This window comes from Aptenodytes forsteri, unplaced genomic scaffold (assembly GCF_000699145.1).
Source record: "Aptenodytes forsteri isolate BGI_AS27 unplaced genomic scaffold, ASM69914v1 Scaffold336, whole genome shotgun sequence".
In the NCBI taxonomy this organism is placed as follows: Eukaryota; Metazoa; Chordata; class Aves; order Sphenisciformes; family Spheniscidae; genus Aptenodytes; species Aptenodytes forsteri.
The window spans coordinates 5,457,625-5,473,578 of record NW_008794911.1 but is presented as its reverse complement, the minus strand read 5'-3'; the positions used below and the strand labels follow the sequence as shown (position 1 = coordinate 5,473,578).

Here is a 15,954-nt window from a genome sequence, read left to right as displayed (position 1 = left end):
CTCTAGACCCTTCACCAGCCTCGTTGCCCTTCTCTGGACACGCTCCAGCACCTCAATGTCCTTCTTGTAGTGAGGGGCCCAAAACTGAACACAGTATTCGAGGTGCGGCCTCACCAGGGCCGAGTACAGGGGCACGATCACTTCCCTACTCCTGCTGGCCACACTATTTCTGATACAGGCCAGGATGCCATTGGCCTTCTTGGCCGCCTGGGCACACTGCCGGCTCATGTTCAGCCGGCTGTCAACCAGCACCCCCAGGTCCTTTTCCGACAGGCAAAAGTAGATGAAGTAGGTGCAGGTTCTTGCATGTGAGGTAAACTATCCTACCATACATGGTGGAAATTTAAGGTGAAATTCAGTTGCCTAGCTATAGGTGTCTCATTTTAGGCACTGTGGTTATACTGAATGGTCTGTTGCTCCTCCTGTAAGATAGGGGTCTGCTCTAGGTCCTGGATCATGTCTGCAAGTCTCAAATGGCCCTGGGTTCCTCCTGTGCTTAGGCAACTGCATCTCATCCATGGGCAGTACAGGCAGTGCAGTCAAAGTGGGTATGCAGTTTGCTCTAAAGTGGACCTGAAAGCTTGCTGAGCTGACAAACCTTCATTGACAGCATTTACTAGGTCTGTGGTTCTGATAATGAGAGCTTAGAAACCTACCCCTTATGCAGACAGCTGCAGTGAAGTATCTAACCTGCAAACCGAATACCACCCTGCTCAGCTACCTATTTGTTTATCTAAATCTGAAGTGAAACGGCCAAGTTTGTTTTCAGATATACCAACAACAAATTATAGCAAACAAAATAAAAATGTCCCGTTTCTGGTCAGGGTCAAAATGTTGAGATTGTTCCTCACTCCCCCAAACCCCACCAAAAAAAAAAAAAAAAGATTGATTTGGAATGCAAGTAAAATCTCATGTCTTCATCTTTCTCTGTTTTTCAGTGCTTAGGAGGGGATATACATGTTTGCCATCACTTTTTTTTGCTTGAATTTGTGAAAAGACACCCTTCAAATAAAAAGTAATTCTGTAGCGCCTTGTGTTTTATCTTCTAGTGTTCCATATTTAGCTGAAAGCCAAAATGGAAATACAAGTTTATAAAACTTTTCCACTTTGAATCGCTCTACTCTTGAAAAGCAACATAGAGTTGGAAACGATACACAAGAAGAAATAATATCTATCAAAAAGAAAATCATGTGTTAATACAATTTTGAAATATTTGAGAATATTGGATCAACTGGATGCTGGGTTAACTTGAAGGCAGTAGTGCTTTTCAGAGGCAGCAGAGGAAGGATATTATTTAGCATCTTGATCTTGTCTGAGTAATTACAAAGTGCTCAGAGTATCCCCCCTGAAAAAATCAAGAGTGCCGATCCTGCAGAAAGCTTGTTTGGAGCCTGATGTTATGCAAAGGGAGTGACTTGGAAGCACCTGTCTAGCCAACATGTACCTCATCAAGCACCTCAATTAAATATGGTGTCTTACAGTTGTGGCACTTACATTAGAGACCTCTCAAGGGATTTTTTTTTTTTCTTTTTGAGTGTGACTGCAAGATCAGGTAAAGAAGCATTTCTGTGACAAGTCCTTAAGAAATGTGGCTGATGAGAAGAGTTTGTTAAAATTGTACATAGCCGCCTTTTCAATATTCTTGTAGGGAATATCCTGACTGAACTGCTGTTACATATGTATATAGAAAAACACATGTGAACAAAGCAAAATGCATACTTTTTCCTAAGCAAAGAGCAGTAGAAATCGGGGCTACAGCTTAACCACTTTAATAATCACTATCTTATGCCTCTAAGACATGAGTGGTAATTTTGAAATTTTGCATATTGATTGTGGATTTCAGCCAGTCCTATGTTTTAGTAACTAAAGATTCAAGTGTATTGTATGTGAGAGCTAAACTAGAAAGTGCTCTGGTTAAATAGACTACCAGTTTTGGCTGCAATCTGTTTAAACCGAGTGTTCTCCCGAGAAGCCATGCTGATGCAGTTTGTCCTTTAATGCCCAGGCTCTGTGATGAGCGTGCTGCTGTGTCTGGCTGTATACTGAACAGCACGGCTTTGGCAAAGACTGGTGCTGAATGAGGTGAACATAGGACACCTTTAAAAGCTTCAAATTAGGTTTTATCCCTACAGGTAAGAAGCTACCGCATTAATAAACTCATGTTCCTGCCTGTATCAACTTAATATTGGTCGTACGTGTTCTTACAACTGCTTGCCCTGCGATTTCAGCTGTGAGCCCTGATGGATCCCTAAGACACAGTATTAACTGCTCAGGAATTACAGCACACACCAGTGAATGTGGAGGCAGCTTCCTGCGCTGTCCTACATAAAGCCCTGATCAACTAGAAACTACACCTGCTAATATTAATTTAATCCTCCAGATCTGTAACACTTTTCATCACAATTTAGATTTGCCATCTTCCCTCCTCAAGTGAGGCCTCTGGGCTGCTGGGTCTTGGTTGCTCTGTTTTCTTCTTGTGTCTTCCAATAGATGGGAAACAAAGACGAATTACCCGTCCCAGCTTCTGAATATGCACCAGAGGAAGAAATAGGCTACGGAGGGTTTAAAGTTGCTCTGAATACCTGGATTTAATTTTTTTTTTTTTTTTTTTTTAAACTGAACTTACATTGTATCTTGGGGGTGGGGGCAAAAAAATTGCATAAGCTTGGCTATAAGTATGTAAAATACATGGGACATGAGGAAAAACTTCTTTACTGAAAGAGTGGTTAAACATTGGAACAGGCTGCCCAGGGAAGTGGTTGAGTCCCCATCCCTGGAGGTATTTAAAAGACAAGTAGATGAGGCACTTAGGGACATGGTTTAGCGGGAATGGTGGTGTTGGGCTGATGGTTGGACTTGATGACCTTAGAGGTCTTTTTCAACCTTAATGATTCTATGATTCTATGATAAAAGTATATACACTTAGAAATACGTTGTTGGTTATATTCCACACAAGAAGTGAATCATTAAAGGGCTAAAATACCAAATCTTTAAAAGCTGACTTGATAAAAATGTAATCACTTATGACATTATCTGGAGTCATGAGCCCCCAAGAATGGGGCTGGTAACAGACATGGGGTCATAACTACTGATGCCTTGTAGTCTAGGCCTGGCAGTTAGGTTTTTATGTTTACAAACAGTCATTTTTAGAGTTTCAGTTTTATGAAGACCTTCATCATTAATACATATCTAAAAATGAGAAATAAACTCTATAACATGTTTCATAATTATACCAAAATCAAATTGCTTCTAGGTCTTTTCATGGTCATTTTATTGCAATGGTTCCTATTATTTTCTTTTAGTGGAGAGGATGCTGCAGAGCAGTTAATAAAGGCTTATTTTGAGAATGTCATTTCTCAAACTCCTGCTCCAGCAAATCAGGAACAAAACTGCCTAATAAATATTTCCCTACTGTAATTGGTTTTTGAATGACTTGGTGATTTGGCTTTTTTCCTCTCTTAAGTAAGGCATTGCAGAGACTTTTGCTCTTTTGAAGCTTGTCTCTTATGACAAGACAGTCCAAGGGGCTTGATAAGACTGCTGTAATGACCCCTAAATAGCCTGACAGTTTTATAGCAGTCCCCAAGAAGGAAGCTTCCTTTCAAAAGTGGCTGAATATCATGAAAAAGGCAGTGGCTCCACGTTGACTTTTCACAAAGCCAGAAAGACTAAATGGCTTTTTGCATTAATAACAGGTTTATGGCATCCTTCTTTGCCAGACTGTCTGTCAGCGTGTGTGACTCTCCATTATAGGTGCTGTCAGGTACTCAGAAAAGTGCAGTTTAAAAACCTGGGAGTTTAAGATGTAGAGCTGTATAAAGCCTTGCATGTACATAGGGGTGAGAGCTGTGAGCTAAATGCTTTTGTTTCATCCCAGTTGATGACATCATTTAGTGTTTACAATAACAACCTCCAGATGTAAATCTGTGAGATTCTGGGCAAAGTGACTTCCATACTGGCCCTAGTGAAAACCTGAGTTTGAGGACTCCTGCACACACACAACAGACTTCTAGGACTCTGCAGAGCACTTGTGTAGCCTCTTCTTGGAGAACATAGTGTGAGATGAAGTTCTTAATTCCAGTGCATGCAGGCAAAGGATTTCCTCTTTTGTTAGATTGGGTTCCCCTCATTCATTAGACATGATATTAGCTGTTCAAAATGGATTTTGCTAAGGCTTGTATAATCCACAGTGATGTTTGCAGGCTGTCTTCAGGTTTCTGCTGACTGTTGATGTGGAATATGTATGCTATGTCCATATATATATATATATATATTTCCTAAGTTCTTCCCACATCAGATATTAAAAAAACAACAACCAAAAAAAAAAACCCAAAACAACAGATTGTAGCTTTGTCATTGTGAAAGCAGCGAGGCAGTTTTGTAAATTGTATGTTTCCTCAGTAGTGATTCATACAGAACAAATGCTTTTGTTAAGAAATTGAATGGCAGAGAGTTTGTCCTTGATACAAAGCACTTATGAAATGAAATCGGTACTTCTGAGCATCAGAGAACCACTCGTAACAGTCGAGCTTCCTAAGTAGCAGCCACTATATATATCCTCTGCAAGACTTTCATGTGGTAGTTCGCATGTAGCTTATCTACTGAAATTAGAGCTTTCATGTTTTGAGAGACCAGTTCAAATTAAGCATTCCTCAGGGTTCTGCGGTTATCAGATCCTATAAAACTGTGAAATTGCATGATAACATTGCTATGTTATGATTATAATTACACTACTCTGTATTAAAATGCAGTTACACAGTAGCATGCAAAGTGTCCCTTTCCCCATTTTCTTTGGCCTTAATCTTCCGCATCTCAGGATAGATGATCTTTTCTCATACTCTCTCATCTCCTCTGCTAATGGCTGTTAGGCTGGGGATATTCTCCGTGTATCCTTGCCACCTGCTTCTGCCTCATTCAGTACCTGCCTAAAGAAAAGGTAAATAAATGAGGAAATTCAATTGCAACACCATACACACATGCCTCCTCTGTCCTGGTAACACAGAGTGTGACTGTGCATTTCTCCCACCCCTTCTCAGTGTCCAAACACGTGCTGGCTGGAAGAGGCTTTCCGTCAGCTGCAATGCAGAGCCTAGCTCAAGTCCTACACGAGTTGTCGTTTCTGTTCTCCTCTCCTGCGCTGTTTTTAGCTGGTGGGTACTAATAATGTTCAGAAGTCTAAGAGAAATTTTCTAACAAAAATCTGAAACAATTCAGAGTCAATTTTAGCTGTATATTACTGACAGGGTAGGCAGAGATACAGTGAGAGAGTAACAAGCATTAAGTGAGATTGAGTAAGAGTGCAAATAGTTTTGAGGAAGCTGGTTTTATTGTATGTGTGCAGGGCCATCTTGTTGCTGGCTTATTTTAATAGAAAGGGTGTTCTTTTTTTTTCTTCTGCAAAATGAATTCCCAGAACTGCTTTTCTACATTAGGGAAATACTTTTAATTGCTGGCTCATTTCCTTCCTCTGAATTTCCCAAGAAGTGTTTTATTATCGTCTTTGCTTTCTTCCTGAAAAGTAGTCTATTTTTAAATATATGTTTTCTCCTTCCAGTGTTTCCATTTTATTCTACAAATGCAGCTTTTAGAAAGCACAATTGTCTGGTTAATTTCAGAGGCTATTTATATATAAATGCTCATATTATATTGAGAGTTAAAGTTGACTTTCTGAACTTAGTATTTGGTGATGAATTTCCTCAGCACTAATTTTTGGGGCAAATACCAGCAGCACTTTCACTTAATTTAAAAATATGCCTAGTCTGTGATTTTAGCAATATTTAGGCAATATGTTAATGTGTTTTATTAAAAATTGGAAACCAGACCTTCCTTTTACAGTGATAAAATTAGGAATCTTTAAAGTTGACTTTCTGAACTTAGTATTTGGTGATGAATTTCCTCAGCACTAATTTTTGGGGCAAATACCAGCAGCACTTTCACTTAATTTAAAAATATGCCTAGTCTGTGATTTTAGCAATATTTAGGCAATATGTTAATGTGTTTTATTAAAAATTGGAAACCAGACCTTCCTTTTACAGTGATAAAATTAGGAATCTATAAAGTCTAACTCCATATCCTTGATGGCTTCAGAATTTGTTCGTTGTGGTGTTGTCTTAAGGGAAGTCTGAAAATGCAATTTCAATAAATAGAATTTTTAAAGGGACAACAGTTATCAAATTACATGCAGTCTTATTGTCTTCTATTGCAGCTGGCAATAATTCATGACATTTAATCACAGATATTTGACAATAAGAAGCCTTGGATGATTGGTTTATTTATTTAGTTACTTAGTTTTAATCAGTCATGTCACAAACAGTCTCCCAGGACTGGAAGAAGGCAACCAAAACTTAAGCTACCAAAATGTAACTGCCATCTGGCTGGCTCATCTATAATGATTTGCTTTGTGAATGTCTTTCTCTCTTCTTTCAACTACAGAGAAACTAAGAGTTTAGTATTATCAATATTATCAAACTAAGAGTTTCTCTGTAGAGAAACTGATAAAGAGAACTGATAAAACTAAGAGTTTCTCTGCAGCATACTATTGTGCAACAGCAGAGCTCATTCCTGGATGCTAGCTGCTTTTTCTCTGGTTGAAGCTACTAGTTTGTTTCAGTTATAGTCTTACAGATATATATGGCAAAATTTTTTGTTCAGTAACAAAACAGTCTGTGGTTTGGATCCAATTGGATCCAGTATTTAAAAGCAAAACATTCGTGCAGTTGGATTCAACAGAGGCTCTTATTCTTAACCTAAATCTTGTTTGATAATATCCTCTGTCTCTTAGAGATATACAGTACCCTTCAATTTCTGTTAAAGGAAAAATGTGACAGGAAGAGAATTGAACCTGTAAAGTCTCTTGCTTACATATGTGATTGCATCATCACTGAATCGTGATGTCTTAGTTTGTTGAGAGGGAACTTTACTGTTCCATATCTGTTTCAGTACTATTTTCATGTACATCTTTGGCCAGAATTCCAGTTAGTAATTTGAAAGTATTTCAGAGGCATAATGTAGTTGTTACTTTTAAATATCACACATAGTTACATCATGCTACCTTGATTGCAACAGCTGGCCTCACATATTTGAAGCCTTAATCTGTTAAGGGACAGCAGTTATTAAGGAAACAGGTAAGTGATGTTTGGACTGTATTTGGGAGTATCTGTATACCTAATGTATGGAATGGATGTTCAGTCATTGAATTTGACAAACACTGAACACTAAGAATTTAAAGAAGGCTTAATCTTCAGTTGTGCTGAGCTTTCATGAATAATGTATGCGTTCAGCAATCCTGAGAAAATTCAGTTGTATTTGGAGAAGTATGGGAATATATTCAAGGTGTCATCACACAATATCCCTTGTGAAAACTGTAAGAAATTAATTTTCTTTACAATCTATGATAAGATGGCAACTCAGAATCAAGGATTGCCTCAGGTAAAAAATAACTTATTTCCCCAAAAGGGAAGAGTTAGGTTCTAATAAATATTGCCTTTATATTCACAAAGGTTGCCAACAGTAATCCTCATAGCTAGTGCAAAAAAATCTCTGGAAAAATCCTTTGCTTAAGAGCTGTACTTGTCAATAGAAGAGAGGTGCTTCCTACTTCATATATATGCAGTATTTGGACAGGACTCTACATCTAGAGAAGCAATGGGAAACAACTCTCATACCCCCAAAATACCTGAAAAACAAAGAAAAAAGAAAAATTTTCTTGAGGTAGTAATGGGTATGTTCTCTGCTTTCTCTGCATGTTCTTTCATTTGGTAACATGCTTCTACGTCATTAAAAGATACTGTAAAGTTTGTTTCTCTTCATACTTGTATTTATATATGATTCTACCTATCTGCAGAACTCTACATCTGTGTGTCATATAGCTATTAAAATTATTTTCTTAATTCAGTAGTTTACATGCAAATTCAGCATAATTTCTGAATCATTTTTCCATCGTCTTATGCATACAGTACCTGTAGGGGATGGAATGTATTATGAACGAGGTGCAATCAACCAAAGCCCATAAAGAGGTCTGTCAGAATGAAAACTCATAGGTATCTATTGCTACCAATAAAATGTTTCTCTACAACTGGGAAATTTATGGAACACTCCAACGATTTCATTTCCATGGTAATGCATGTTAAAAACTGTGAAGGTAGAGACTTGGAATACAAGCATGGATCCTAACCTTACTAAGAGTTCCCAAGCTGCTCAGGCCAACTTTAGTACTTAGCTGTGTGTTCCTTTTTTTAGTCATATTGTAAATTTACAGATAGGATTTTTAAAAATTAGGATGAGAAATATTTAGTGGTACTTTCATAAAATACATCGGCGTGAAGGTTATGAAGCTTTTCGAAGAGCAAGAGGAATTCTGTGTTCTTTCTATCATCCAGGTAGAAATGAATTTGTTTCCTTCCAGAAATATCTAAGGTTATTTAACTTTAAAACAGTAAATGAGAGGGTTTTTACACAAGATTTGGTAGTTGTTTATACATGAGTAATTCCTCACACACTGACAAAATTGTTGAGCTGAAGGCTATAATTTAAGTGTTTGATTTTCAAGATGTATGATGAGTCTGCTTTAAGTCTTTCAAGATGTATGATGAGTCTGCTTTAAGCATGGATCAAGATACCATTTAAAGCATTCTTACAGAGCAACCAACTAGGCTCAGTGTTAAAGCCTTCTAGTTGGGGAGGTGGTGGCTTAGCTACTAGTAATTAACTGGAATATCTTTATTAGTTATGGAAAACTGGAAATGCAAAAACTCCGCACAGTTTTAACGATAGCTTAAGTATTGCAAGTTTATCTGAAACAAGCTATTTTGGTAATTATTTCTTCTTCTTTGTCTCTCAGAGCTCTTTCCTTGAGACTTCATGATGCCTTACGTGTAACTTTTAATTTCTATAGAAATTCTGTCAGAATGATAAATTAGACTGGGAAAATATATCTTTGTTGTCAAAACCTTTTAATTTACTGTACCTCCTTTGTATACACGACAGTAATAACTGTTTCTGTTGACCATTAAAGAAGAAAAGAATTTGGTAAGGTAGCTGGCTTTTGTCATCTTCCTGACAGTATAGTTTTAATTATGTTTGCTTGTGTGACTAACCTAAAGCTGCTGAAGTTGTTAGAAGTTGCTTCAAAAATGTCACTGAGATTTACTGGGCAAGTACATCCTGGCATATAAAAGTACAGCAGAAGATATAGAAAACATCAAGGAGAAAATAACCTGATTATATCTGCAACAGCTTAAGTAAAATGCATCAGTAATGGTGTTAATGTAGGATGCAATCCAGCTGAAACAGGATTTGTGGTCAATATATTTAACCAAGTACATTAATAGTTTCAACTAGAATATAAGCCCTTGCCAAGTATATCTTCCCATGTCAGTAGGAATGGGTTGTGCATGTTCTGGGGCGGGGGTGTCAGGTCTGCATGGCAGCATGGTGCGATGTGGGGGTAGTCCCACGCTGCTTGCTGGGTATAGGAGGTGCTGCAGGAGAGGAACTTCTCCATCACTGGGGGTAATTCAAAATTCTAAGTCCTCCTCTTCCATTTTCTATGCCACTGTTTATTTTCTAAGTTTATTCTAATTTTAAAACACTGTCATTGAGGCTTTGTTTATTTTGCTTTGGCGCAGAGGAGAAGGAAGGGAGGAAGGAACTGAGAAATACCAGCATGTACTACTTTTACAGTATTACTTGTAGCTATTCAGCAGAAAGCTGGCAATGCTGTTGATTTAAAAGTTTTATGGTTACAGCAGCTTGGGACGAGTTAAGGAAGACTGGGAATCTGGGATGTGTTTCATCTCTCACCTCATACCATACACCTTTTTTTTTTTCCTTTCACTATCTTAGATATCTTTTAGGAAGGTACAGACCATCATAGCTACTGACCTTGACAGAAATTTTGATATTTCCTATACTTAGATTTTTAAACATTTACTAAATTTTGCAAAATAAGATTTCAAAAATCTTACTATTTTTACTGTGCTAAATGTATATGATTTTAAGTGTAAACTGATTGCAGTGAGGTTAAGTGGCAGAGTATTTGGGATGTTTCAGTCTCAGCTTTGTCATTGAAATAAGCAGACATTGCCAAGACTTTGACTGTCTTCTGAACCATGCACTTGATTGTGGAATTGGATATCTGCAAGCTGCAGGATTTGATGGACCGCTAGCACAATTTTCCATGGCACACATAGGGTTCATGTATTTTACCTCTGAATTTGCTGTGATATGAGCATGATAGCAACTACTGCCATTTTAAAGACCGCAAGATCTAGGAAGCTTTCTTCCACAAATATATAAGTATTTTTCTCTCTCTGAGTGGCAAATGTACAGTAAAACAATCTTTTGGAGATTTAAAATGAAATAGTGTTGTAAGTCTGTAGCTATTAGGAATTTTTTGGATGTTCTTATAAAGGGTATTCTAGTAAATTATGTTTAGAAATGTTAAAAAATATAATTTTTTTAAGGTGTTAGCTCTGAGTACTGCTCATCGCTTTGTTAGAGCATGGCCGTTGTTACAGGAATTTACTGGCCATCTTGCCTTGAAAGCCATCAAACGTTTTGCCATAGATTTCACTGATGTGGTTACAGGAACTGTATGATTGGGATTTGGGGATAGTGAAAGATATAATCATAATATAAGATGATTGCATGAGGTAACTGCCTTGCCGACTGCTTGTGGTTAGGAGCAGAGCTGTCTTCTGCAATGCATTTGCAATTTGTACTTTTTTCTTCATTGTTGACTTGCAGTGTAGTCTTTTCTGCTGCTCCCAGGAGCAACAGGACTCAGTATTTCAAAGGTGAGTTTTCTATAAAACTAAGGTGCATCTTCCATTCTAATCTGTATTTACTGTGGGTTTTTTCCCCCCTTTCAGGAGGATACAGATCATAATTATTACACTTCAAGGACGTATGGCCCGTATGATTCTACTAGCCGGGATTTGTGGGTCAATATAGACCAAATGGAGAAAGACAAAGTAAAGATTCATGGGATCCTTTCCAATACCCATCGGCAAGCAGCAGTAAGTTATTATACCTTCTTCTTCTTTAACTGACATGGATATTTTTCACCAGTGACCAACACAGTAGTGTATTACTAAGTATTGTGATTACTGTTCACAGAGCTTTATCTTTCAATTTTAGTTAAGCTATGAAAGTCTGCACAGTGTTTCTGTCAAACGATTCCAAGTTGCCTTTTTGCACCTGCTATAACAGTCCTTCAGAGATGCCTTTACAGATATATTTAAAATTCACCTCTGTTTTTAAGGATCACAAACCATCAAACAATAAACTAGTTGTGTTGCTGAAGTCGGAGGGAATTTTACCATTGACTTCAATAGCAACAGAGCTGGGTTCAGGATTAAGTTGAAGTTTAAGTCTCCCATGGAGTATATCTGTGTTTGCACTTACATTTTGTACGAAGTGTCACACTTATTTTTTCTTTTGGGAGAACTGAGAAAACTCATGGGAATGTCATATAGTAACAGAAATAATAGATGGGATCACAATTTCAGGGTGTCAACAAATAAATATCACAGAGTGTAAATACCAATCTTGTTTAACTTATTGTAATCATGCTGCCTAGTAAAATGGGTATGAAAATAAAGGGCTTACATGCTTAGAAGTGAAATTGAATGCTGCATGATTTATAGATTGTATTCTCAGATCTCACCTGTGGCTGGGAACTGCATACATAGAAGAGCCAATATTAGCACGAATTAAATACAGAAAATTACAACTCAGAATTGTGGTTCATGAGATTCTTATTTCGTCCATTCATCAACTTAGGTCCAACAAAAAGTCCTTGGGTTTTGCCAGTTTAAAAACAAAATCTAGTTAATGCCTTATTTAAAAGTTGTACAGTGTTTAAAGATGCAGGTGTGTTTAACGGTGTAAAGCTGAGAGAAAAGCCAAGTTTAATTAATCTTTCTCTCAATTTAACTGTTATCTTCTTGGCACCAACCAGGTGACTGGCTCAGAGGAATGTGAGAGGCAGCAAGAAGAAATACTGTGGTATTTAGCTCATACAAAAAGCGGAGTGGGGTGATAAATCCACTACATGTGACTAACAGAGTGTCCAATACATAAAATATATTCCTCATAGCCAAAAAGACTGCAAGGAGCCAGGGATAATGCAAATGCAGAGGGTTCAGGCAGTTATATATCTTTGGGGTAGATTTAATAAAACACTGTAATCTATTTTCTTAAGCCAATTTGTTTCTATAGAGAAAAAAACCTCAAGGGTACCTAAAAGTGAGAACCTGTATTGTCTGCCTTACCTTCTTCAACTGGGATCCTGGTGTTCTGTGTTGAGGGAGCGAATGGAAACATGCAAAAAAAAAAATAATAAAGGAATTAAATATACCTATACAAGATAAACCATTTTTCCCTAATAAAAGTAATTTATGAGGCTTGGGACCTAAACATTAGTGAAATTCCTTTGAGAAATTTTAACCTGTTGTTTAATGATTAGTGAAGATGACACCCTTCCATGCCTTTGTTCTAAGCACTTTTGTTTCCAGTTGGATCCCTGAGATTATACACCTAAAAATGCCAATTCCAAGGGGGACATTTTGTTGAAGTTATTGAACCAGAGGTTTAAATGAAACAATGCTTTTGGTCTGGGTGCGGGATCAGTGTGGAGGACCATTCAGCATGGCAGAGCTTGGCAGCATGAGGGCTTCAACTGTTTCTCCCCAGAACAAGTGGTTTAAGGCTTTACATTTTATTTATGGGTCTATAATTGATTTCTTGTATGTGTCCAAGCAAACACCACCCATGTGTACTACACAATGAAGTTATTTGAGAGAGATGTGTTCTCTATAACTGTATAGCAGCTGTGGAGTTATATATTCTCAGCAGATCACACATATCTAAGCAGCAGTCTTTTCCCTTCTCTTCCATAGAGATAAACTTTGCCATTACTCTTTTTAAAAGTGCATTTTGCACATCTTTCTGTGACTTGGTAGTTTACATGCTGATAATTTCTAAAGATTATTTTCCAATTTGACAGTAGAACAAGGAGTTATTATATACTATATGCAAAGCTTTAATGAATTTTTCTAATAATGTCAGGGATTCTTTGATTCTTTGATTGCTAAAAATTTTACACTGAATTTGTGTGTTTTCCTTCATTTGAAAGTATGTAATCCTAAGAGTTCCCAGAAGCTGCCAGGTGGTTTTGCTTCTACAGGAAAAAGTAATAAAGACAGGATCCATGAGATGGTTTGGCTCTATAAACAGCATAGTCATTGTTTGGGGAAAGTAACACACAAATATTAATGGAACAATTAAAATGTCTAGCACTACAGGATTTATATCACTAATAATTATTTTTTTCACTATATTGCCACCATCTTCTTAACTGTATATATAAAATTTAAGGTGTGGCTTGGATATTCAGTGTGTTTAGATTAGCTATCTAATAGTAGATTACTCAAACACTGAACTAGATACAGGATCACCTCATACTTGTGCAGCTCAATTCCCCTTCCTGTCAGTCCATTCTATCATTTATGCATGGAGAAAACATTTTTATTCCAGTGGGTTGAAAATCTTGATATTCTTTCTGAAAAATAAGGTGTGCTTCCTAGCAGCGAAAGTAAAAACACATTTATTTCTAGTGGCTGTTACAATATTACACTTTAAAACATTCCTTAAACCTTGGGGTTTTTTATTACAGTATTACGTTAGACAATTGTCTATATTAAACATCTTTACATTGTCAGAATTTAAGGCATCACTTTGTGATTGAAGTCAGTGCGAGATCTATGTCTGGCTTGAGTGGGCATAGGATCAAACATCTCTATTGCAAGCATCTTTATACTAATATTTTATTATAGCAATTTAGAAGACTGTTAAGGGGGCACAGTTGTCTTTTGAAGCAGTTTAATGCTTATGTGGTTACTCAGAAAGTTAATGCTAATAGGTAAAATGAACAATACTGTATAAAGGAAAGAGGGAACGTTTGGTCAGAAAATTGATGTTTTTAACAGCATTTGGTAGAGCAAGGACATAATTTAAATGGAGCGCATACATAAACATAGCATACACCTCAGCAGTGAAAACTTCAGAACATGGAAAAAAATCATTTAAGTTAATTCATGAGCTGTATTTTGCGTATGCCATTTTGATTAGAAATGTTCAGTTGTATATCCATGTTTATGTATATACAGAAAAGGTCATTAGAACCTACTCAGTCCAATTAACACAATGCAAATGGAATTTGCATTCTAATTAAAAACAAACAAAAAAAGCGTTAATAAATCATGCCAAAATTCTGTCTTCCACTTAAGTGGAAAGAAAATCTAATTTAAAGTTACTGTAAATCTTCAGCTGTTAATTTCATGCTAAATAATTCTTTAAATATTTCTGGTGGATGTAAATATAATTCTTCCTGAGAGAAGAAATACTCAGATATAATCTGAAAATAATAAACCCAGGATAGAAATAATGGTAGGGAAAATAAAGACAAAATGCTTTTTTCCCCCCTTTTTTTTGTTTTTTTAAATGTATGGACTGTTGCCCTTTCTTAAGTGGAGACATCAAAGGTTAAGGCTGAGGGACAGTCACCAACAACCCATCTTCACACCAATTTTTACTGTAGTAGCTCCTCCGAAATAACAAATACTAATGGGCTGCATACCCAGTTCCTCTTTGGACTTTGGGCCATTATGGAAGTGATGTGGTTTTTATGGGATATTACATTTAAACAGTGAAAAGTCCTTACTGGGATTTCAGGACTCCTTTCTGTCATGACTACCGATTTGTTCAGAATTTAGCCAGGTAGCACACCGGGTGATGATTATGGGTGGCCACAATAATCCGTGAGAGAGAGACATAGGCAGAGAAGGAAAATGAGTTTGGATTTGAATGGTGCTCTATGGAGAACTTAGATGAGGAGAAGAGTCTGTTCTCCAAATTACAGTTCTCTGCTGTGAATTCAGCTGATAGAGGATAGTCACCTGTAGGCTGACAGGGGAAAAAAAGATTTTTCTTCCTTTTTTATTTTGCAGTAAGTACCTTAAGTAGAGTTTGTTAATACTTCTGTTGAATACTTCTAGGGAAGTGATTGTCCCCCTGTACTCGGCACTGGTGAGGCTGCACAAAGACATTGAGGTGCTGGAGCGTGTCTGGAGAAGGGCAACGAAGCTGGTGAAGGGTCTAGAACACGAGTCTTATGAGGAGCGGCTGAGGGAACTGGGGTTGTTTAGTCTGGAGAAGAGGAGGCTTAGGGAAGACCTTATTGCTCTCTACAACTACCTGAAAGGAGGTTGTAGCGAGGTGGGTGTTTGTCTCTTCTCCCAAGTAGCAAGTGATAGGATAAGAGCAAATGGCCTCAAGTTGCACCAGGGGAGGTTTAGATTGGACATGAGGAAAAATTTCTTTACTGAAAGAGTGGTTAAACATTGGACCAGGCTGCCCAGGGAAGTGGTTGAGTCCCCATCCCTGGAGGTATTTAAAAGACGTGTAGATGTGGTGCTTAGGGACATGGTTTAGTGGTGGACTTGGCAGTGTTAGGTTAATGGTTGGACTCGATGATCTTAAAGGTCTTTTCCAACCTAAATGTTTCCATGATTCTAATATTTCTTTAGAAATCATTTCAGCTCCTAGTTAGCAGTATAGAGAGGTTTGGGAACTGGTGTCACACAGGTTTGATGGAGGAATTGCCTTCCAGTGACCAGCCTTCATCAGAGAAGCACCCAGGTAGCAGCAGGATGTCAGGGAGAGTGCTCAAATCTGAAGGAGCATTTGGCAGAGGAGCAAACCACCTGCAGCCAAGGGAATGGGCATTATGTAAAACTTAGGCATTGCTAAGGCCTTAAATATTGGTGGTGCCTCTTAAGAAAGAGGCTAAAGCAACATTTTTTTAGTAAAAACTCTACAAATTTTTATTAATTTAATTCTTATGAAAGAGTTATGATGTCTGTTGATGTATTTTATTTTCTGAAGTCTTCA

General features: G+C 37.4%; 1 protein-coding gene across 1 annotated transcript in view; it reads left to right on the top strand.

Moving 5' to 3' along the window:
- PLXDC2 (plexin domain containing 2) overlaps positions 1–15,954 on the top strand; it is a 158,443-nt gene that overhangs the window by 13,038 nt on the left and 129,451 nt on the right. The window contains exon 2 of the mRNA XM_009275258.2: positions 10,872–11,018. Coding sequence (XP_009273533.1) covers positions 10,872–11,018 — 147 coding nt within the window. The remainder of the gene's footprint in view (positions 1–10,871; positions 11,019–15,954) is intronic.